The sequence below is a fragment of the Pygoscelis adeliae genome, unplaced genomic scaffold (genome assembly GCF_000699105.1).
Source record: "Pygoscelis adeliae isolate BGI_AS28 unplaced genomic scaffold, ASM69910v1 Scaffold4, whole genome shotgun sequence".
NCBI classification, from domain to species: domain Eukaryota; kingdom Metazoa; phylum Chordata; class Aves; order Sphenisciformes; family Spheniscidae; genus Pygoscelis; species Pygoscelis adeliae.
The window spans coordinates 7,113,367-7,124,593 of NW_008824986.1; the positions used below are offsets into that span (position 1 = coordinate 7,113,367).

At 39.8% G+C, this 11,227-nt stretch overlaps 1 protein-coding gene across 1 annotated transcript in view; it reads left to right on the forward strand.

Annotated features, from left to right (window-relative positions):
• The window catches only part of TCERG1L (transcription elongation regulator 1-like), a 188,312-nt gene that overhangs the window by 165,551 nt on the left and 11,534 nt on the right, over positions 1–11,227 (forward strand). Inside the window, exons 9-10 of the mRNA XM_009326008.1 lie at positions 433–587; positions 6,465–6,534. Of these exons, the coding sequence (XP_009324283.1) occupies positions 433–587; positions 6,465–6,534 (225 nt within the window). The remainder of the gene's footprint in view (positions 1–432; positions 588–6,464; positions 6,535–11,227) is intronic.

Below are 11,227 nucleotides of genomic sequence, written 5' to 3' on the forward strand. Positions count from 1 at the left end.
AAGGCCATGGCCACCCAGCCCTGGCCCGTGGGCATTGAGGCCATGGTTGCCCAGCCCCGCTGCTGAGGCTTCTGCCGCTTGCTGGTCTCAGCCACGGCTTTAGAACATGAAATGAATTTTTCTATGGCTTCTCTTGCTGTGAGCACCATGGCGTTCCTCCTCGCCTGGTTCTTTTTCCCTTCTGTGATGGAACATTTCACCTACTGCTTTTTTGGGGTGTTTAGACCATTTCTATGATATTTTCTTGATACAGAAAGTGTTTCTCTACCCGAGATGACTGGTGGGGGCTGGCAGGGCCTGGGGCAGGCTGTCAGTCAGAGAGGAGTCTCACCCAGGCACTGCAAACAGAGATGTAATAAGCCAGCTGCGGGTTAATTTCTTGTTTGTGGGTGTATTTGACATTATCTAAGCACAGTTTATCACTTGGAATAGGTGTGTAGTCTGGACTGGAGATGACCGGGTCTTCTTCTTCAACCCTACAATGCAGCTGTCAGTCTGGGAGAAGCCAGTGGACCTGAAGCACCGCGGCGACATAAACCGGATCATCGAGGATCCTCCTCACAAGCGCAAGCTTGAAGCTGCAGCAAGTAACTAAAGCCCTGTGATTATTTGCCTCTATTTAAACTCAAATGTCGAATGAAACTTGGTCACTAAATACGTTCAGTGAAAGTTTGATAACCATAATTAGAAGGGTTTTTCTTTTGGGATTTCATATAAATTGTGTTAAAATTGATGTTTATTGCAAAATCCTTATTTTCACTGAAATGCTGAATTGGGGGTTAGAGCATTCTCATTATTGGCAGTGAAGAAACAGGTGGCTTCTTATATTGGATGAATCTTTGATGTATAAAATACATCTCAGAAGACGCTGTCTTTATGTTTTGTTACACTTATTTCCAAGATGTACATTAGGAATGCATTACCAATGCATTATTCAGCTGTTACGCAAAAGCAGACGCTCCATAGCTAACGATTATCCAACCAAGTTGTAGAGGGCAGAAAAAATCCCAATAGTAAATCTCTAATGAGTGCTAAAAGGTTTGGCGGAAACGTGGGTGCTTCCATCTAAACATGACTCTGCCAGTCACCTTCTAAACACTGGATTCCTGAAGGGGACAGTCGTGGCTAAAGAATAACTGCTGATCTGCAGTAATACAAGTTAAGTGGTTCAAAATGCAGTTGAAAAGACACCCCTTGGCTTGTCAGTGATCCAAGGTGTTTGCTATCTGGTCCTCCCCAAGACGGCCAGTTCGCAGTGGCAGTTTTCCTAACCTGACTTCCATCCCATCCCATGCTCCTTGCCATACCATCGTTTTGGTCTGCTATCCATACCCTAGTTGTTCAGTCCAGACTTTGTCTGTGCTGATGACCAGTCCCGGAGCAGCCCAGCATGCCAGCCTGTGCTTGCCAGTGCAGTAGTGGCTCCATAGTTTGTTCCACCACATTTCTCTCCAAAGATTATGTTTCACCAGTTTTTGTGGTCTCCCTGTTACTGGGAACTGCTCCACCCTGTGTCAGTCCTCCTTTTATTTCCTGATGCTTTACATTGGCTTTCATGTGGGAGCTGTGTCAATAAGACCTGCCATTACCGGGAGGACATCTAAATGCACGGCAGTCATTTGAAATACTGCTTGTCTTGATTAGCTGCTTGTTATTCTGGAATATTCTGCTTTACAGCAGTTTCACTGGAGAGCCTCCTTCAGCTGATGCCTGTTCTTTAGTGGTGAGGTCTAGAAAAATGGAGGGAGAAAAAAAGAGACTTTTATCATTCTTTAAAAGTGTAGTATTGTATAACTGAAAATAAGGTAGCACTGCCAGTCTTGTGAAGTGACCTGCCTTTTACACTCAGGCCATTGGGGGCTGTAATGTATGCTTTGATCCACAGGTAGAGCTCCCAATTAACTACCGCAAAACAGGGGCTGTGAGCGTGCATTTCTGGACTTGAAACACTATGTCTGCAGGTAGATAAAAATGAGTGGTAAATCAGGATTTACGTTATAAGTATTAGCAGCAGGTTACTGAAGAAAAGCTACAGAGAGTGGTCTTCTATTAGTGTATTCCTTATCAACTTATAATGTCATTACATTTTCAATATAAATTTCAATCGTCAGATGCTTGTATATGTATCATTTTTGTATATGGCTTGAATAACTTTAGCTGTATATCTAATAATTCCAAAGTGTATCTGCGTATGTTTTTTATTACAGGATATATTGAAAGATCAATTAATTACTGACAAGGGGGAATGATGGCCAAAGACAAAACTGAGGGTCATTGTTCACGGTCTATAATTAATTAATGAGAAGAGCCTAAAGTCATTGATGATCTGTGCCGCTTCAAAAATCTGTGTTTTGCTGTGTGTTCCATCCTTTTTATTTATTATCTATAAGTAGCACCAAGATTTGATTCATGCACCAGTTTCTTTATGACCATGGTTTTCATTGTTGCTAATGGTCTTCATCTTCCTTGATATAATTGGGACTTGTGGTTGCTCAGTATTTGGGACAGTCAGGTTATAATTAGTATATATTAGCTGCTGAGGTGAAAGGAATTATTTGTTACCATTTCTCTTAGCTTGTAATCTCGAGTAAATAAATAACACAAATGAGCTGTGTGTTTGCAACAACGGTTGCCAAATTTATTTAGCTTAGTTGCTGCCGCTGAGTTTTAATTAGAATTTTTAAATCAAAGGCACAAAAAAAGTTGGCAAGCATATTTATTCATGGGGTGCTATAGGTTATCTGCGCATCACTCCGCTGAAAGATCAAGTGCATTTATAATTTAGGCATAAATGAAAAATTACTCATTTATCAATTACTCCGCCTCCACAAAGTATTAGTTCTTAAGGAGATTTATGAAGGTGTCATGGCTCTTTACTAATGGGTTCCCATCAGGCCATCCTGTGGAATCGGGGAGGAGGAGCAGCTCCTCCCGTGCCTCCGGAGCAGCTGCACAGGCACCTCTGCTGTGGTAGGGCAGCTCTCGGCCAGCACCACCCCAGCCCCTCCGACGGGGACGTCACCTGGGTGAAGGGACCCACCGCTGACCATACACAGGGCCAGGACAGAGACGGCGTTTCCAGGACTTTCATACCTTGATTTTCCATGTTCCCAAGTCAGAGCTGTCTGACAGCAGAGTGCAACATCTTCTGGTGACAGCTCTCTCTTCTTGTCCCTGACTGTCATTACTCCTCTGTCTCAGTACGGTCACAGACTGACCATAATATCCCTATTTTCCCTCAAAGATTCCTTAAAATGTTTCTGTCTTACTGCAATGGAGAAAAACATTTTTATCTATTCCTGTTCCTCCATCTGCTAAATGGTTGGTCTGGATGTTTAGGCTGAGAAAGTTATTTTTTCAGATAATTAAAAGAAAACTGACGTTCTGAGTACAGAAAACAGCATGTTGATTCATACTTGGTATGATCCCTATTCAAAACCAGTTATGATTTAGTTTACTCTGTCCCACAAATATTTTGGACCCTTTAGCATTCAGACAAAAATATGAAGCACGGTTCCTAGAAACAGCATAGGTAAGCTCCGAGGCTTATGTGTAATACATGGGTGCCAGGTCTCTTTACAAAATTGCAAATCAGATTTTTGCATGTGGCCGATGGATTGACAACACTTTAACTCACCTGGTAAATGCTGGTGTTTCCTCTTTGTTCTGGAAAATGAACCGGAATTCATGACATGGCTGGGATTAGCTGAATGATTTAATTAATCAGCACTAAGCTTGGTAGACCATCAGATGGGGGCAGTGCTCCGCTTCATGATTTCGTGGGAAGATTACTGTCAAGTAATATTCTTCCTCAAAGCTTTAAATCAATTATTAGATTTTGTGCTCGGCTGCCTCTCTTTCCTTTCAAAGTCAGTTTATAATCTTACCAGAGGTCCAGCGATGTGATTCAGTAGGTTCCTGAGTGAGAGTATAGATACCATTTGTCATGTTTTACTGAGTTTTCCGTTGCACTGAAATTTTAAGTGATGATGCTGACTCTAATCTTGTCCCATTTGTCCAAGACAGTATACCCATAGCAGTCACTCGTGCAGGCAAAGCGAGAAGGAATTGGTGTCCCTCCCTCAGGGAGGCTGTCATTGCTCTCTGGGAGAACCTGAGGTGTATCAGGAACCAGCAGATGGAAGTAAACACTGAAATCAGGGTGTCCTGTATCACATTTCTTTTATCTGAAGGCTGTATGGTAGCTAAGATTTGGTTTTATAAATGTCCAGTTCACGTATTTTTCACAACAAAATTTAAAAATTATATATGCTTTTCAGAAATCTGTGAAAGATCTTGCTGTAAGATGACTTCAAATTTGAGTTCACCTCCAAGTAGCTGGAGAACTTCACATAATCGTTTGTCATCACCAGTGAGTTTTCTCTTGTCCTGTGGAAATGTCGAACAGGAAAGGCTCACTGCGTGGGCCAGGCTTCTCACCGCTTGCTTGCTTTACTAAAAGAACAGCCCATCAGGATTCATAATGTCTGAGCATACCACAATGTATGTCCTTTAGCCGGCTCTGGAAGGGCTCTCTATGGCGTGTGACAAATGCAGAAGGTGCCCCGCGAACATGGCTTTTTCTTTTATTTTCTTTAGTAGTGGTGGAATTTGGTAGGAACAGGACAGTGCTTGCCCAGTCAGCACTGCACCTAGAGACATCTTTAACTTCATCTCCCCCTGAAAACACCATCAAGTACTCTGTCATTTCGTACTATTATCTTCAGAATTCATTAAACTTAAGACCACCGCTGCCTCCGCAGGTTGTTCAACTCCAGATTAATAGCTTTATAATATCTCTGTTGAATTACATTCCACCTTCTGAGTTTACAGGTTGTTTTTCCTATTACTTTATATTTTTAATTTAGTAACCCAAAGAAGAATTTAGCAAGAAGACATAGTAGTTCCAGTGAATTTATGTATAGTTAAAGCATTATTAAATTCATTTTTTGTATTCATAATGCTCGTATATTGTCAGAAATGTTGAGTTCAGACTATCCTTATTTTGGAATGCCATTCATTTCTCCTTATTATCATTTTAAGTTGTAGTTAGTAAAGCGTCCATTTGCACCTGCTGTGTATTTCCTCATGCGGTTTCTGTTCCTGGTCTTCCCATGCCACAATGTTACAGCTGCTGTTTGTTTTTTATCATTCCTTTTGCAGTGATTTAGTGTATGCTGTGTTCATGCACTTAAGATAAATAAAAGGTAACATTTACTGAAAGCATACTAATAAACATGTAATTTCCCTAAAATAGGGAAACAAAATGAGCTAAAAACAACATTCTTAAATTGAAACTTGAAATAAATAGCCAAATTTCTGTTAGCTTCAATGATACGAAGATTGGACCTGGACGAGTAACAGGCACTTGAAATTAGTTTATAAATTTCCAGATACACACTGTTGTCTATTTGTGTTCAGTCATTTTCTAGCAGATCTCTTGGGAGTTCCATCTGATTTCAGGAAGATCAGACCTCACCATATCAAGTTATTCAAACCTTTTATCTCCATAACCTAAGTTCAATTTTATATTTATTTTTAATTTATTTTTTCATAGTTTCCTAAATAGCAAGACATGTCTTCATTACCAGTCTAATACAAAAAGGGTGAGGTTTGGTGTTTGTGATATTCCCAAGCTAATCACATACAGTTCGATTTTTATATTTCTCAACTAATTCATGGTGAACTACTGAAAAGTCCCCAACACAAACCAAGCACTGGGTGGACATGGCTTCTGGTGGTCTGTCCATTTGAATGTTGATGAAAACTGCAGTTTGTATACATGAAAAAAAAATTCAGATCCCAGAACTAAACATCTGTTCCATATGCTTCACGTTTGTTACGACTGACAATGCAACCTCAGAGTCCTTCAAGGGCGAGTGTCCAGGCCAAACCAGGAATGTAACGTTGCTTTGGAGTTACTCTGCAACACCGTGAATGTGGAGGTTGTTGGTATCTCCATAGCCTTGCTATACTGGTGGTTGAATTTCTGTAAAAGCAGCATTATGAATGCTTATAAAAGAAAGATAAATGGGCTAAGGAGGGAAGTTCTGCTGTGAATTAACACTATTGAATCCTTCAGGCTGCCAGGACTGAAATAATTTTGCAGAAACGTCTTTGTAGTTGTATTTTTAAGGGAAGGGAGGAGGGAGTATCAGGTGCAACAATAACAAGATTTAAATAAAATCATGTCACAAATGGACAATGAACAATTTTGTTCACAACATGAACAGTGAGCGATTTTTCAGAATGAAAATGGTTGGTTTTATTGCTAACTCTTTCATTTGGATGAAGGTGTTTCTGAGGATCTGATGAAATATGTGTTATTTTTAAAACACTCTGTGGAGAGTGAAAAATAGTAAATACCTGAGCAGTGGCCAAAGACAAAAAATGAAAGGTTAATCTGAGGAATTTGTATTCCCATTTATCTAGTTCAAATCTAATAACTATTTATTTCTTTTTAGCAGATAAATGTGTTAGTTCTTGTCCAGGGGATGAAAATGATGATCTTAGCATCAAAACTAAGAGAAATAAGTAAGTTCTAAAGTTTACTTATCTATATGTAATGTTTGGAAGCTAACGTCTGGTACAAATAAGTGCAAAGAGAAATACAATTATTTTCTTCTGTATGGATAACTTCAGCAATAAATTATGAGAGTCATTCCTAAGGTATCCAACTTTCATCAAACTCCATGATTCTCTAAAATATCTGTTTCCTGTGAATATCTGTGAACAGCATCCATTTTTGTCTGAGTAACTCTTACATACTTTGAAATGGTTAAAAAAAGACTGTATGGATAAGTAGTTATTTCAAAGATATTGGATAAAAGCTTTATCTTCATTGATGTGAAGCAGATTTTTTTTCACTGGTGTCAGGGTTTCCAGGCTACTGGCTTAGAAATATCCGGAGGTATTTCTGTTACTGTGCTTTTATTTGACCTTTATTACCATGTGTGTTTCAAATTTTCATGAAGTAACAGGCAAAAAAACTGTGCCAAATAAATAAGCAACTCCCTCACCCTTTGCCAAAACAGCAAGAAAATGAAGTAAACACTTCTATTTTAAGTACCTTAAAGACATTTCATTCTATTTAACCTTTGGCTGGTAACTGCATATAGTGTTAGCTGTTGATGCGGGCTGGCTATGATTAAGATACTGGTTTGGACCATTAAAAAAATAAGTCTGTAAAATAAATCTGCATAGAGAGTGTGCTATATTTTTGAGGGCATTGTGCTGAGTAAGCACAACAAATTTCTGTATTTTCCAAGTGAATATATTGAAGATAATTCTATTCTCTCTTATATTGTCATTTTTATCCTCCTACACTGGGCGGTTCTTTTGACCTTGTTAAGACTTTCTGTGGATTTGTATTATTATGAAGGGAAGAATAAGATACTCCGAGTTCAATACTCAGACTATTTAAGCATTTAATGCTTGGTATAAAAGAGTATATTTATACTTTATATATGCTAAATATGTACTTTCACTCTTTACATAGTATTTAGGTTTTATAAACAGTATAAAAGTTTGTATTTAGTATAAAAGTATTTAAGAATAGTTTTATTGATATCAGTGGGTCTGACAATAATGGGCCAGTATTGTGACCTGTGCTGTTAAGGTGATTCCTTTCAGTGATTGGTTGAGAAAATGTGAAAACATCTTTCCATTAATGTACGTAAATAAAATTCTAAAACTCCAGAATCTTGTTCGTAGAATTCCAGAAAAATGCACTTATTCAAAGAGTACTGTATCAAAGTAGTCTTGGGCTTACTGTGCCGTGTGTCGGAAGGTCAGGCAGTGCCTCTTTCACTGTCTACTTGTGAATAAGGAATATTGTCTCATTTTCACTGGGTTTCCATGACTTATTCACTTGAAAGACTAACTTTGGGTTTTGTAGTCTCTTATTTTCTTTACACTGAAAAGGATGTTGTCAAAATTATGAGACCCAAATATGGACCATCTTTTTATATATTTGCAGAATTTATATCTTATTATTAACTTGCAGAAATCCATTTTCATATACATATTTTTTCTCCAAAGCAAGTAGGTAAATACAGTTCAAGCTGGGCAATCTCAGCCCATCGCAGAGTTGCTGCATGATTCTCCTGCCTTAATGCATTGTAGCATCTTTCTTGTGGTATATATTTATAGATAGGTATATATACATATATAAGCATAAATCGTGCAGCCATCTAGCTAAAAGTTCAGTCGTGTCAGAAATCCCGCAGCACGGTGGCAAGCACCTCCGATTGCCAGCAATGTCTGCTGCGGTAAGGGCAGCAAAACGGCGCTGTGGTGTCCGCCGGTGCTGCGAAGGCATCTCGCGCGGAGAAGAGCATTCACGGGACGGGAAGGCATCCTTTGGGTCTTGAAAAGGTCATTTGAGTCACAGGCAACACAAACTACTCTCAGCTGTGACTTTATGCCACCAAAGTTAAATAGCGCGTGATAATGAATGTATGTCACCTGCTGTTTATGTCATCATTTGTCTTTATATTATGCTATATTTATGTATGGTATAATGAATAATACAACTTTTATCATACTTGAGATTTGTGGCAAGATATTCATTGAGAGGATATTTAAAGCTCTGAGAACCCTATTGTAAGTTCTATCTTTAAAAATAAATCTTTAGATTAGTAGCAACCAATTCTTATTTGCTGTATTTGGGCAGTTAGTCCTATGAAAGTCAAGGGCAGCATTCACATAATAAACAAGTAAGATTTGGCTTGACAACACAGCATTTTCTCAGACTTCGCTGTGATGATCCCAATTCCCCAGAAGTTTGACCTGTCACCAAAAAGCCGTAAAGTGTTTATTTTTCTGTCAGCACAACATACATCCCCAAACTACTACATGATTTCTACAGCTGTTTTGAATTTTAAATTCTCTTTTATAACGTGAAGATTTCCTGACATTTTGCTTTGTACCCTGAAACAATGGCAGAATATAGAGGTTCATGGATGGACCTTTAAAATACTGACCTTTTACTAAAGAAATGCAGTCTAAGTGCTTGTTTAAACGTATTAATATTAGACTATAGATAACAGTTCATGACATAAAAAAGTAAAATATTGTAGGATTTGCATTTCAAACTAGAATTTAGTTATCCTCAGGATGAAAGTCATTTATAAACTCTTTTGCTATTCTAAGATTGTTTTCGTTAATGTGATAGAGATATCCCACTGGAGATTGTGTGGTACCATCTCAGCTGGGTATCCACTGCAGCGGGCAACCTCCCATCTCTGCAGCTGAGATCTAGTAATGGCTGTTTGCACAGCAGTTAGAATTGCTGCTGCCATCAGTGTTTGGAATGCATATTATTGTTTCTAAGTGCTGTGGGTCTCAGTTGCCTACATCTGTGTGTGTCTGAATTAGTCAGCCAAAAGCAGAACTGATTTAAAAACTGTGGCCCGTAATTCCTTGTAAGAAAAGCAGCTGAGTTGCTCTGTGCCATAAACAGCAAAAGGGGAATTCTCAAGACGTAGAGTCTACTAAAGTGCTGGTTAAGCTCCAAGTTTTGGATAAGAGGATACACATCATCAGCTTTTGATCTTCCAAGCTGCACGTACAAGGTCCAAATCTGACTTTCTGTTTCCTCTGCTTTGTTTTACTTGGGAATGGACACTCCAGACTGAATCCAGAGGTGAAAAAAGATTTGTCTTTACAGAAAACTAAACAAATTTTCATTTTGGTGCTGGACGGACAGAAAAACTATTTATGTTGTTGTCATATACACATTAATAATTGCACATGAAGACAGTGAATGTTTTCCTACATTTAACAGAGAATGCTGTTGGGAGGTAGGGAGCACTATCATCCCGCCGTACCGTGATGCTCTGAGCTTCTGTCCCCTGCAGGTGCCCAGGCAGCTGGGCTGGATGGTCACACCGGGGCCAGGAGTCCCCTGGAGCCCAGCCCCGCACTGTGCAGGCAGGCAGCGTTGGCTCAGCACGCTGCGTTCCCGCACCGGGCAGGGCTCGGCATGCACAGAGATCCACTGCAAGTGGAAAGCAGGTTGCAGCTGGACATTCACAGCCCTGCACCTGACATCTGCAGCAGAACGGGGAATGGAACCCCATTTTTACCCCCGCACAGCCATTACCCACTTACGTTTGCAATGTCAACATTTTTTTTCTTGGTTAAGTATAACTAAAAAAGGAGGTGTTACATCCTTTCAGGCTTTGTTTTTAAATATGCTGTATATCCTATTCTATTTTATTTAAGTAAAGTTACTTAGTCAATCATGTTGTTCCTTTGACATACAGTAAATCATCCGCTATACAGAAAGTGCTGTGCTAATGATAAGGTCTAATTGCATCAAAGAGGCAGCACAACTCTTTATAATGCAACTAGAGGGTCATCACACAAAGGTTCACGTTGGATCACCAATTCGCATTGGTAAGAACAGACCTGCTATTTCGCTTCTCCTACTGTTTGCTTTGGTGACAGAGCTAGCAGAGGACCTGACCCAAAGCTGGCTGCAGAAGATAGCAGGACTCCTTTCTCTCATGGACTTTTGCACAACCTCTGTCCAGTGCTTCCAGCCAGAATCTGCATCTGCAGGTTTAGGGGCTCTGGGCTCCACAAGCTGCTGTTGCACTTTTATTTACATTTTGTTGGGGTATAATGAAACTGCTTAAAAATTCTGAAGTCAAATTCTTACTCGGGCAATGTTCTGTTTGTACTCTCTACAAGAGAAAAACAATCTTCAGAGAAACTTAGGTTTTCTGGGTTTTCTTCACAGAATGACAGAAGAGCTCGGGGGTCTCTGTCCCACCCTGCTCCCAGCAGGTCGCGCAGGGACCTGTCCAGGCGGGTTTGAGCATCTCCAAGGATGGAGCCCCACAACCTCCCTGGGCAGCCTGCCCCAGTGTCCGACCATCCTCATAGTAAAAAAGCTTTTTCTTACGCTTAGATGGATTTCCCTGTATTTCAGTTCGTGCCCATTGTCTCTTCTTTCAGCGGGTACCACAGTTATACACAAACGTCTCACTGCCCTTTTGAGATTTTGAGATTTGAGGCTTTTGAGATTTTGAGATTTTGAGATTTGCAGGCTTCCGAGATTGTGCCAGTAGGCTGCACATACGTGTCCAAGTAGGAAGTCACATAGTTTGTTGTGCAGATTATTGTAGTATTTGCTAAAGAAAATTTTATTCTTCATTGTCATTTTTGGCACGAGAAAGAAGTCTGTGATTTGCAGCATCATTTTCAATTGCGTAAGGAT